This window comes from Anguilla rostrata, chromosome 14, assembly GCF_018555375.3.
Source record: "Anguilla rostrata isolate EN2019 chromosome 14, ASM1855537v3, whole genome shotgun sequence".
NCBI lineage: Eukaryota > Metazoa > Chordata > Actinopteri > Anguilliformes > Anguillidae > Anguilla > Anguilla rostrata.
In genome coordinates this window covers 24,523,185-24,536,681 of record NC_057946.1, presented here as the reverse complement: position 1 = coordinate 24,536,681, position 13,497 = coordinate 24,523,185, and the positions used below count along the sequence as shown (strand labels likewise).

General features: G+C 42.8%; 1 protein-coding gene across 12 annotated transcripts in view; it reads left to right on the top strand.

Annotated features, from left to right (window-relative positions):
* The first annotated feature begins 514 nt into the window (after window positions 1-514).
* Window positions 515-13,497, top strand: part of pisd (phosphatidylserine decarboxylase) — a 33,445-nt gene continuing 20,462 nt past the window's right edge. For 9 of the 12 annotated variants that reach the window (XM_064308888.1, XM_064308886.1, XM_064308885.1 and 6 more), the window contains exon 1: window positions 12,130-12,269. Coding sequence is in view for 1 of the 12 variants with exons in the window: in XM_064308887.1 (XP_064164957.1) it covers window positions 580-644; window positions 2,321-2,388; window positions 4,206-4,372 (300 nt within the window). In the remaining 11 variants the exon portion in view is untranslated. Of the gene's footprint in view, window positions 645-2,320; window positions 2,389-4,205; window positions 4,373-12,129; window positions 12,270-13,497 lie in introns of those variants that run through there. The other 3 variants (XM_064308887.1, XM_064308890.1, XM_064308880.1) reach the window with 3 other exon arrangements.

The following is a 13,497-nucleotide window of genomic DNA, read 5'->3' as shown; positions in this document are numbered from 1 at the left end:
TCTTTAGCCATCTCACATGCTGACTCTTGATATCAGTTTAAAATATCAAATTTCTGAGTCGTGTTTTAATAACACTGCCTTTGGTGAGTGTGAAGTATTTGGCACAATACCACACTATTAGCTTATAGGACTATTTTTACTCAGATGATACCTTGTGTGTAGATTCATGAAACTACACATGTAAGGAGAAACCACATAGCTCCTAAGTGCCATTGTCTAGTCTTTCAAAAATATGCCACCGTGGTTCCTTTTTTGTCGCCCGAGTTTAATCAACACTACTTCCAAGCAGGGTTATTGGCGAGCGGCCAGTGCTGAAGATTTTAAACGTCTGAAAGGAATCACATTTGGAATGAACCGCAAACTATCCGTGCTATTGTTACAGCTCGTAACCAAGGTGTGGTGGGTCCACTTACAAGTTCTTGCCGTCTATTCCAAATGGAGCGACTCTAACTTTGGTACAGTAGAGGGCGGTAATGGGTCCACGTTGGTAAGCAGCTTTGGCCCAGTCAGCTACGGAACTCCTCCCGCAACACTGAATTCTGATTGGTTGTCGCACACGAGTCTTGTAAGATTTGCAAGATGGCAGCGTCCTTGCTGAAGGTGTGCTGTGGTCAGCTGCCAGTAACAACGGGCAGAATTGGCAGGTAATTCGGACCCCTCGGTAAACTAATTTTGTGTAGAAGACAGCTAACAAACGCACAACCTAGCCAGGCAGCCATATTAATTGTACGATGGGCAGAGTATAGCGTAAGAGAGTAATCAAGACAGCTAACGTCACAAGGAAATGTAGTTCCTTTGGTGCACTGCATTGCTTGCTATAGACCTTCGATACAACTGGATCTCAATCGAAGACGCACAATTGTCCCTTTTCATAAAAGATGGTCACTCTAGTTTATTAACTCAAACACGTTAGCCAGGTATTCGGAATTTCAGTGATTACCCGTAGGTTGATTACTGCCGTGCGTTCTGTTGTAGTTTATCTCCCTTGCTATCGAACCTGCTAGATGCAACTGCCAGGTCGATATGCTGAGACATTATTAACGACACCAAAGATAAAAAGACGTCACATACTTTGAGAAGAGCCTATGCTGACTGTGTACTTAATGGCAAATAGCAAATCTAAAATTGCAGCAAGCTAGATATCGTTATTTATTTACAATATGTCGTTGCAGTCACGTCAGATGGTCCTTTACTGTCTCAAAGTTGGGAAATTCATTTGCTTAGTTTCCATGCCAGTAAAACAACAAATCCAGTTAAAAACAGAATCATAACCAAATATCAGCTGTGCATCACATCAAACACAACCTCACCACAACTGTAATAATTTTTTTAAATGTTTTATTTTTTCGTTTGAATAAAATTATCGTTGATGCCTCAACAAGTACGAACGGCAGTGTTTAAAACACTAGTACATTACATTACATATATTTGACAGATGCTTTAATCCAAAGCGATGTAGAATAAGTGCATATCGAAGGTCATTGAAACAAGGACAAAACAAGGGTCTGATACGGTACAATACTCATTATGTAACAGTTATCCATATCCATGATCACATTATGTCCAGTTCACACAGTAAGCATAGACTAGGTCAGGAAGTTATGGAAAGTCAAATTAGGAGTCTACAACATCCAGATCGGTAAATTTAAAAGATTTGTCGATCCATTAAAATACTTTAAGACGTTACATAATATCGGCTAGAATTAACTAGTTTTTAATCCCAGATAGAACACTGCTGTGTTATCCTAGACCAAGGTAGCAAGCCCAGCTAGCAAATAAAAAAGTATGAAACAATAGCTACTAGCTACAGATAAATACATTTTGTGATCTTAATTGGAATTTTGTTAAAATGTCAAGTATTTATTTAAAAAAATAATAATATATGTATAGGCTATTCTCAAATACAGAAGTTAATTGTTTCTTGAATTATAAAATCACATGTATTCACTTAGACTCCCTAAGGAGAATGGGCCAAGACAGATCAGGCAGTATAACGATACTGAACTTGCCTCCTTACATTCACCTTTGACCTGTTCACCATTTCAGTATGTTGTTCTCCTTTGGAGGTAGCATACTAAGGGAAATGGAATCTACTTCTTTTAAATTATACTTAACATTTACATTACGTTATGCATATTCATATTTTTTCATTTTCACTAATAGGTGTGGGCAAGTGAATGATGGGAAGGGATTGTTAAATAAGACAAAGGTACTCATACCATCAAAAAATAAATACAGGGAGGCTCTGAGAGACTGGATTATGAAGAAGGAAGGGAAGTGTTTATGTGTTTAGACTGATGTGTTGCCCCCCTGTCCTTAGCTGTATCCTGCTCGGGGGGCGGAGAGTCCGATGGGGCCAGCAGGGGCCCGCGCGAGGCCTCTCCAGCGGTGAGTGTTTCCTGTCTCCCCCCCCCCCCCGATCCCACCCACCCCCATCCCCCCACCCCCAGTCATTCCTGTTCTGGACAGTGAGACTGACACTGATGCTCCACAAATGTTTCCCTGAAAACCCTTCTGTGAAGTTGGCCAGGACATTAGGTTGTTTGAGGCTATGAAGGATATGTATTTTAAAAAAAGAACAGGCTACTGAGTTCACCTAGGCTGATCAGGTGATGTCACCAGGTCACACAAACTGGCTGACTTCAACCGCCCCTGTGTTCCAGGGTTTACGGTCGCTCCAGCCACTGGTCCAGTAGAAAAGTATTTTTCTTCTGTAACCAGCAGGGGGCAGGGCAAGCTTTCTCAGTGCACCTTCCCAACGGCACAGCAGGCAATGTCTGTGATGACTGCGCATTTGCTATAATGTAATTTATTAACGTCAGAATTCTTTAAGGAAGACAACACAGATACATGTTAAATTATATTCATAAGGAAGTACGGAAAGAGGAGCATAGCTTTAAGGTTTGTACGGGATATTTACTAATGCTAATCAGTTGCATGTGTCTCCAATATTTGTGATTGTTTCCTGTGTGGCCCACTGCCATGTCCTTGTGTATAAACAAAGACTAGCATGCAGAACGGGGGGGTGGGGTGGGGGGCGGTGTGGATGAGCACGTATTGCTGGATCAGTTCTCAGGCAGAGCTCTATTGATGTCCGCTTGTAATTAAATTGAAAATAAATCCAGTTGTTTTACTGAAAAATATTTTTTTAAGCTACAGTGTGGTGCATAGTTTTCGACAGGAGAGGAAGGTTGATTGTGCGAGTTACAGTATAGCACAGTTTAGTAATGTAGTTTAATGGTGTGATTTACAGTACTGCAAGGTTTAATAATGTTGCTTAATGGCGTGATTTAGAGAACAGAACAGTTCAATACGGTAGTTTAATGGTGTGATTTAGTGTACAGCACAGTTTAATAATGTAGCTTAAAGGCGTGATTTAGGGAACAGAACAGTTCAATACGGTAGTTTAATGGTGTGATTTTGAGAACAGCACTTTAAAACGGTAGCTTAATGATGTGATTTAGAGTACGGCACAGTTTCATGTGGTAGTTTAATTTAGCAGTTTAATGGTGTGATTTAGAGTACAGCAGTGTAATATGGTAATTTCATGTTGTGATTTAGACCACAGCACAGTTGAATAATGTAATTTAATGGTGTAATTTAGAGTGCAGCACAGTTGAATAATGTAGTTTAATGGTGTGATTTACAGTCAGCACAGTTGAATAATGTAGTTTAATGGTGTGATTTTGAGTACAGCGGCTGAATAATGTAGTTTAATGGTGTAATTTAGAGTAAAGCACAGTTGAGTAATGTAGTTTAATGGTGTGATTTTGAGTACAGCAGCTGAATAATGTAGTTTAATGGTGTAATTTAGAGTAAAGCACAGTTGAATAATGTAGTTTAATGGTGTGATTTACAGTCAGCACAGTTGAATAATGTAGTTTAATGGTGTGATTTAGAGTACAGCACAGTTGAATAATGTAGTTTAATGGTGTGATTTAGAGTACAGCACAGTCGAATAGTGTAGTTTAATGGTGTGATTTAGAGTACAGCACAGTTGAATAATGTAGTTTAATGGTGTGGTTTACAGTCAGCACAGTTGAATAATGTAGTTTAATGGTGTGATTTTGAGTACAGCAGCTGAATAATGTAGTTTAATGGTGTAATTTAGAGTAAAGCACAGCTGAGTAATGTAGTTTAATGGTGTGATTTAGCGTACAGCACAGTTGAATAATGTAGTTTAATGGTGTGTCTGTTTGGTGTAGGACGGAGGCCTCTGAACGGGGCTTTACTGGCCCGCGTTCGTCCGCTCCCCATTCTGCTGGCTACAGGCGGGGGCTACGTGGGCTACGACCAGTACGGGCGGTACCGCGACCGGAGGCTGGAGAGCCTGGGCATCGAAGTGCCCCCACGCATCGCCAGCAATACCCAGGTAGGGACAGAGCCTGCTGAACAGGGCCCTTGGTCCAGGGGCCCGTAGAATCTGTCAGTGGGGTGAAGTTCGGTTCTCTTGGAAACACAGTCCTAAAGACTTTCAAAACCCTGGATGCTGAGATTGTGTGCTGGGCTGTATGAGATGTCAAGGCTCAAGGTCTGTTTGTGCTTGTTATACACCGCTGTTTGTGCCTGCAAACATGCAGGTTGTGTGTGTATGTGTATGTGTGTGTCAGAGTCTTGTTATTTCAGGGTAAGTTGCAGACCAGTGACAAATTGAAGGAAAAACTTGAAAAAATGAGTGGTGAAACATAACGCAGATGCTTCCATACAGGTGTACTGCATGATACAATTAAGAAACTAGTATCCTATCATGCTCTGTGGCATGTGTAAAAATGCAAGAGGAAAAGATCGAAGTGACTTTGAAAGAGGGTCATTACTGGGGTACAGATGGCAGGAGCTTCAGTCACAAAGACTGCTCAATTGGCTAGTGTTGCAATAGGAACAGTGACTAAAGTGACATCTGCATTTAGATCTATGGAAAAACATCAGTAAATTTGGTCGGAAATTGTGGTCGAAATCGCACTTTTGATGGCCGTGATGCTCGTTCATTAGTGCAATATGTAAGGAAAAACAGAAGAGCAACTCTTCCTCAGGTAACTGAGAATGTCAATGCAGGGCGTAATCAGACTGTGTCTGCAAGAACAGTCCATCGACAACTACATAGAGAGGGATATTGTAGTAGAGTTGCAGTGCATAAACCCCTCATTACAAAGACAAATGCACATTTTAGAGTTCAGTGGTGTAAAAACCATAGGCACAGGTCTACAGAGATGTGGAAAAAAAGTCACAAGGTCAGATGAGTCATCCTTTACCATATTCTTGACATGTGGGCGAGAGCATGTGTGACGTACATCAAGAGAATGGTGTAGGGCTGAATGACTGATCCCTAGAGTGAGGGGGTCCGGTGGCTCTGTTATGTAGTGGGGGGGTATTTTCCTGGCAAGGTTTGTGTCCGCGTGTCCCCTTTGCACAAACAAATAGAGTGATCACCTTTATCCTATGATGAAACATTTCTGTCCTGTGGGAGTGGTCTCCTCGAGGATGACAGTGCCCTCATCCACAGGGCATACTATGGCCTTCGCAGTCACCAGATCTCAACCCAATCGATCACCTATGGGAGATTTTTGACCGACGTATTAGAGAGGCACTCTCCACCACCATCATCAAAACACCAAATGAGGGAATATCTTTTGGAAGAATGGTGTTCCATCCCTCCAGTAGAGTTCTAGAGACTTGTAGAATCTACACCAAGGCACATTGAAGCTCTTCTGGTGGCTTGTGGTGGCCCAACACCTCACTACGGCACTTTATGATGGTTTCTCCTTTAATTTGTCACACGTCTGTGAGTCATCTGTAACATGCGGGGCGTGTGCTGCAAGCCAAGCGCTAGGCCGTTAGCGCTGATTCTGAAGTGATCATCAGTCAGTGTGTCACGACTGTCGCTCGTGGCGTGAATGGGAGTTAATTTACTGCTGTTACTCTCCTTCGGGAGCCGCTGTAAAATGATGCCGTCTGTTTTGCCGTCTCGCATTGCAATCATGTGACATTTATAGTAATACGAAATTGGAGATTGAAAGGTTGATTCACTGCCTGAATCGATTATTTGTACGCTGATGGAAGGTTGCAGTGTAATGTGTGGGATCGGCCCAGTGTTACAGGGGGGCCGTACAATGCCTATAATGGGTCACAGCACGTTTGCATTCAGCTCACATTCCTCTGAAGTGGGACTGGAATAAATGCAATGCCCAGAGGGCATCTATAGGACAGGAAGGTGCATCCAAATGCTAGAGAGCTGATGAGTATGCCTCAGGGTGTGTTTAAGTGGCACCAGTATGCCTCAGTGTGGGAGCGTGTTTGACTGCAGCAATATGCCTCAGCGTGGCACAGTGTTTGAGTGCAACAATATGCCTCAGTGTGAGATGGTGTTTATGGGTAGCACCAATATGCCTCAGCGTGGCACAGTGTTTGAGTAGCACCAATATGTCTCAGTGTGGGGGTGTGTCTGAGCAGCACCAATATGCCTCAGCGTGGGAGTGTGTCTGAGCACCAACCACTGCAACGTGTATGGCAGGGGCCACAGCGGTGATCTAATTGCCTGACCTTGGAATCCAGCAAAAACATTTGGTCAGGAGGTTTTGTGTGCAGAGCATCAGGCGATGGTGTGTGCTCTACTGAACTGGGACACGCTGGATCTCCTGTGTTTATCTGCTTTACGACGCGATAAAACCTTCTTGGCACAGACAGGAAAACTCCCGTACACATCGGCTAATCAGATAGCCCCAAATACTCACCCCACACCGAGTTCAAAGGATTTGAGACAGCGTGGGTGAAAAGGTGCTTTATAAAATCAAAGTTCAGTGCCAGCTTCTGCTTTCAGTGTGTTATCCAAACACTGAATACCGGTCGGGGATTTTCCCCCTAAGTGCCCTAACTGCTTTCAACATGAGAAGGGGATGAAGCAACTGACTTTGATGGGGAAATCGCTCGGTTTAAACAAGTAAATAAAGTCACAATTTGAAAACAAAAAAAATTGCGTGGCGTTCTGGCTCCCCCAGTGGTAGAATGGGCTTCCCACTACGATCAGCACAACAGAAACCCTTAAAAGGGGACATTAGTACCTCTATTCTGGACTTTCCCATTTATTGCCTCTTTCTGGGGCAAAATAACAATTGCATTAGAGCATATTTTGAATGTAAGTATTTCAGTGGACTCGTGGTTCTTTCTCTTTGGTATGAGGGGGGACATAGGCCTAATTAGCCTGCCTCTAAAACTGGTAAACCTGGGGGGGAAAAAAACTACTGTGCCTCGTAAATGCATTTTGTTAAGACGAATTAAAGACTCCCCGCCCACATTAAATCTCTGGTATAGAGAAATTTTTTTAAATTCTCCTATTTGAAAGAATAAGTGCTCAGCTGAGGGAGGATAATTACTCTTTTCTGGCAACTTGGACTCTCCTGGCAACTATGCATATCGTCCCTTCCTCTTGAGCTTGGTAGTGTACTAACTAGCGGAGACTATGATGAGATAGATGTCATATGGAAATATAGCTGAATAAAACATCTGTCCTGCATAAAGTATTGGTTTATTGTTTATTTACTTATGTACTCTTGTTTAATATAATTCACCCCTCCCCCCATGAATCTGTTTATTGGTGTTGTTTTGTTATGTGTTTTGTGTTAATATTGTACGAGGTTTTCCCTTGTGTTGTATGAGCATTGCAGTGCAGTTTTGTGCTGTATGCTGTGTATGTATGTTTCTAATATAAAATAAACAAATTAAATTTTAAAAAAAGAACAGCAGATACCCTGCCCATTTTCTGAGACCCACTTCTACCGCACCATGGCTCCTCAGAACCCCTTTGGCTGCCCTCTTTTGGGATTCCCTTTTGGGATGGTGTGATAGGTATTGCTGTGTATAGATAGGTTGAATTGTATAGTTACATTTACTATAGCTTACAATAATAATTTTTTTTGGTTAGCTTTTTATTTATTGGTTATGATAAATAACCTTCTGTGCCTTCTTGATGGTATCACCCTGCTGTATTCCAGAGACTAATACTGATGTTCCTCTCTGGGTAAGAGCATCTGTGGGAGATTGTTATGTAACAGTATATAACAGCAATATTGACACAGAGCTTCTCACAGACATATGGATCAGATGGGGCCCCTTATGTGAAAGTCTCTCAACCCCAGAAAAAGGGAAGCTGTGTCAGAGCTCAAGGCCAAACTTGCTGAGTACTGTAGGTCTTTGTTCCAGCAGATACATCAAATATGCAAGTATGTAATGCCAATGATTATCAGTGTTATCCCATGCCTTTTCAGTGCTATGAAAAAGTGTTTGCCCCCTTCCTGATTTCCTCTATTATTGCATATTTGTCACACTGAATGGGTCTCAGATCTTCAGACAAAATGCACTATAAGACAAAAGGAAGCTGAGTAAATTCAAAAGACATTTTTTGTAATTATTTCATTGTTTTAATGAAAAAAGTTAAGAAACACCCATATCACCTCAATCAACCAATTAACCAAATTGAACTGATAGATTCAACTGAGTGAATGCGGCCAGGCTTGATTGTAGCCCGTCCTGCTCAATCTGAACCTCACTCATACTGTACCTTACCCTCAGAGGGAAGTGTTCATCACAAAGCTTCTACAAGCTCACTATGCCACGATGTGAAAATTCGTAAAAATATATCAGTCTGGAAAGGTTGTAAGTGTAACCCTTCCTAAGGCTCTGGAACTCCACAGAACCACGGTGAGAGCCATTATCTCCAAATGAAGAACAATTAGAACAGTGGTGAATCTTATCAGGAGTGGCTAGCCTGCCAAAACTTCTCCAAGGGCACAGCAACAGCTCATCCAAGAAGTCACAAAAGATCCCAGAAGAACATCCAAAGAACTGCACGCCTCTCTAGCCTCAGCTATGGTCAGTGTTAATGGCACCTTCACACGAAGAAAGAGACTGGGAAAAAATGGGATTCATGGGAGTAGCAAGTCAGAAACGACTGCTAACAACGAGAAACATCGGTGCTTGTCTCACATTTGCAAAAAAGCACCTGCATGATCCCCAAAACTGTTCGGATAATGTTCTAAGGACTGGAGTCAAAAGTGGAACTTTTTGGATGACATGGGGCCCATTATATCTGGTGTAAAGCAAATACAACATTTCACAGTAGGACCTGTGAAACATGGTGGTGGTAGTGTGATGGTGTGTGATATTTGCTGCCTTGGATCCTGGATGACTTGTCATTCATTATTGAAGGAACCATGAATTCTGCTCTGTACCAGAAAATTCTTAAGAAGAATGTCCAGTCATCTGTCCGTGAGCTGAAGCTGAAGTGTAATTTTGTTACACAGCAAGACAATCATCCAAAACACAAAAGCAAGTCCTCATCTGAATGGCTGAAAAAATCTAAGTTAAAGTTTTGGAGTGGGCTTGTTAAAGTCCTGAATTGAACACAATCGAGATGCTGTGACATGACCCGAAATGGGCAGTTCATGCTTGAAAACTGCCCAGTTTCTTTGAATTAAAGCAGTTCTGCAAAGAAGAGTGGGCTAAAATTCCTGCACAGCGACTGTGAAAGACTGATATCAAATTACAGAGAGCGTTGCAGTTGCGGTTATTGCTGGTAAAGGTTGTGCAACCAGTTAAGTTTAAGGGGGCTATTATTTTTTCACATGGGTGATATAAATGAAGTAATTTTTTAAATGTGTTCTGTGTTTACTCAGGTTGTGTTTATTCAATATTACATTTTCTCTAAAGATCTGGAACCATTCAGTGAGACAAATATACAATTATGGAGGAAATCAGGAAGGGGCCGAGTAGTTTGATCCCGGCACTGTCGCTGCATAGAGTAATCTGGCTTATGCTCGGATGGAGGGTCTAGTTTGGGGTCAGAGTGGCGCAGTTTTGGGAAGTGCAGCGTGTACCTGCCACCCTGACCTGCGTCTAGCACAGCGCTCCGGCTCCTGGCCCCTGCATGCCACGCAGACACTTTAGCCCTGAGAGTCGCTCACATTCATTCACATTCACTCTCATTCACTGTCCAGCAGGCAAACGGGTCAGTGTCAGTGCTGCCAACCACACTGCCCCTGTACTATACACACACCCATTCACACACACAAATATACACACTCTCTCACTCACTCACTCACACACACAGACACACACACTCATAAGCTCACTCACGCACACAAATATACACTCACTCACTCACTCACTCACTCACTCACACACACTCACAGACACACTCAATCACAAGTTCACTCACGCACGCACACATGCACGCATACACACTCGCTAGCTTACTCGTGCACACATACTTACTCTCTCTCTCATACTCTCGCAAGGTCAGGAATGGGCTTGTGTGATCGGGAATAGTCAGACCGTCGGGCTCATCACCTCTAAGTGCTTTAGCTAGACCTGCCACTGTGTTCTGTGTATTTAGCATTTCCAACAGGTAGTCACAGGCTGGCTTGTCTGATTGGCAGCTGGTGTGTGGCAGAACTGTTAGCGTAAACGTAAATGTAGCTAACGAGCTCCCGTTATGTCATTTAAGGCGACGTGCGATTCCTCCTGGACAACGACGGTAGCGCTGGCCTTGGCGCTCGTGTTACCCCTTGTGTGCCGTTTTTAGGAACGGGCGAGACTCGACTGGCCCGTGGGCTCTCTCTTGCTCTCTGCTCCGGGTGGAGGTCTCCTGCTGGTTTGGACACAGCAGGGAGATTTATGTGCCAAACTTCTTACTTAATCACTTGTGGAGAAACTTGTTGATTTTGTTCCATATTAGAGTGTTGATGTGAGAGCTGCCAATCCTATCAAGTGCCGCACATTCACGCTGTGGGTGATAATAGTCATGTGACCGCATTTAATGACTGTATATTGCATCATCATAGAAGAAATAAAATCAACATGGCGAAGTAAAACTGGAAAAGAAAGAAGCACACAGGGAAACCGCTCTATACTATACTATAATGTAACTGAGAACAATGTCTCTGTGTGTAATGTTACTGTTCCTTTAAATTATATCATTTCCCCACCAGGAAATAAACTCCTCTTTCCTGAGTAGCATATTAGAGGTGAGAACACGCACAGGTACAAACAGGCACACAAACAAATACACACACTGCACACGCGTGAGCATGCATATATATATATACACATATATATACGTATATGCTGAAGTCAAGGTGTCACAAGGGCCTATTGTGTGTTTGTGCATACATATACATACACACATACCCAAATGCAAATAAATTGCAATCCCAGTTGTCAGTGCATTTCAGAAAGCTGAGTAATATTCGGTGATGTGTTCGATTTTAAAGTCTTTAATGAACTGAAGACAACCATCCCATTTGATTGGGTGTTTGTGGTTTCCTCGTTAATCTGTGTGACATTCTCTCATAGGCGACTGTACCTTTCTGCTAAAGATGGGACATTGTTAGATTTCCCTGTTCCTCACGGTGAAACACCAGGACAGGGTGTGCCCACTCAGTGTACCCTCATGCTAGAGAGAATGGGGGCTCTACGGGATTTCAGCCATTGTAGTTCACTTAATACATCACAGAGTGGGGATAAAGCAAAAGATAAAAGCTTAGGTTTAAAAGCAATATTTTTCATTTCATTTGGTGCTTATTTTTCATTTCATTTCCGAATGAACGTGCTGATTAGTCTGTCCTGGAGAACGCGCTGGGCGTTAAGCTCCGAGCTGAGTACACGCAGATCCCTCCTTGCGCAGCGCTAGATGGAAAGGAGACGCTCATGCGAGCTAATGGTCTCATTAAGTTACATAAAAATAGCTAATTTCCAGTGATGAGCACATGCTTAATGAATAACCGTAATGCATGTCCTGCAGTCTGTGTCCAAGGTTCATGGTCTCTTTTGCCATTTCCCAACACCCCGCGAAAAGGGCGAGTTTGTGTGTAAAACGTAGTGCGCCGAACGCATTCATTACGGCCAGATGCTGTAGATTAAGTTTAGTTAAGGAGGCGCAGTTGTTTGCTGGCGTGATTAGTGATTTCTTTTAGTTTTTTTTTTTTTACCCAGTAAGCTTTGCGCCTGGAACGTGACAACATTGGCTATCCCCCCGCCCCCGGCCCCTGACGCTCTTAAAGGGGGCGCGCGCCCACCGAGTGCCTTATTTAGAGAGGAGAGAGCGAACGGAAGAGCGCGTGCCTTTAACTGCCTTCCTGAAGGCAGACAGAAACTTCCCTTTCTTTCTCCTCACTTCCAGTAAGAGCTTACTGGAGAAACATCACTTCCAGTTTCTGAACTGTTTGCGGGTCCGAATTGCGGCTGAAATTAAATTCTACCTAAAATTCAGAAAGACCAAGGTCAGTGTTTTTATTGTTTCCGGGTTTGTTTTGTATTTGTGTCATTCTTAAAAATCTGAACTGTTTTATATTTAAAACCCTGCTCGAGTCTGTTTTGTCTGCGCTGTGCTTATCGATATCAAGTTTACAAATATTTAAATGATATCTGTGGGACTAATAAAATATGACAACAGTTACAACAACAGCAATTAACAGAGATTCATAGTTAGTTATTGTCTGAACTGTTTATTTTTTTTTTTTGTGACGACTGAAGGTAGCAAATTGTTCTGGTAATTTCTATGTCTGTGGATCGAAGTCGGAGGGCCAGAACTGACAAATGGACAGGTGCCTCTTGACCTCTCGTTGCCTCCGGTTACTGTTAACGTTTAATGACCAGTCTCATTTTTCGATAGCTGTGGTCTTTTTACAAGAGATTTGTTCTGCGTTTTATTGGGACTTCCGGCACACGGGTTGGGGATGGCGAGATGAAGGAGGAAATGATTAATGTTCCGCTTCCTCGCTCCCCTAGACAGAGCATTACGTCAGGGTTCGGCGGGTTTACTGTGTTCGATTGCGCCTCGTAGCTAAAGTTTCACAGATGTGTCGGGAAATTTGGATTGGCTGTTCTTTCTGGGGCTACACAGACCTTTGTTTTGTCTACCATTCTTGCATAACAAAGACTTATCTACTATGGTTGTGATTAGTTCACGGTTTTTGAATACATTAGTGTCCCTGATTAACTATAGGCAGGTCGCCGTGACATGACAGGATGACTGTTAGTGTACTGATCATGGTGTAAAATGGCAGCTCTGATTTAAAATGTACAGCCACCGACCAGGGAGATAATGGTGGGAATTCTGAAGAGGACAAATTAGTATTTTCTCCTTAATTCATGGCTAGCTAGTGTTTGGTACATTTTATCAATCACATCTGGATTAGTTGGACTGTGAGGTGTGAGGTACCCCAGAGCTATAGTACAGACCGCACTGTACCCCAGAGCTATAGTACAGACCGCACTATAGCCCAGAGCTATAATACAGACTGCACTGTACCCCAGAACTGTAGTACAGACCCCTGTACCCCACAGGGTGTAGAGACACTAGTAGAGCTATGGTAGAGTAAGAGAGAGAGAGAGTATACCTGGGACTGTAGTGTAGCGCACAGAGAACTGACAGTCACATGGCTTATCTAGTTGTTACAGTTTCCCTCTCAAACACGTTCATTTTCAGCATTTTGCTACAGTGTAATT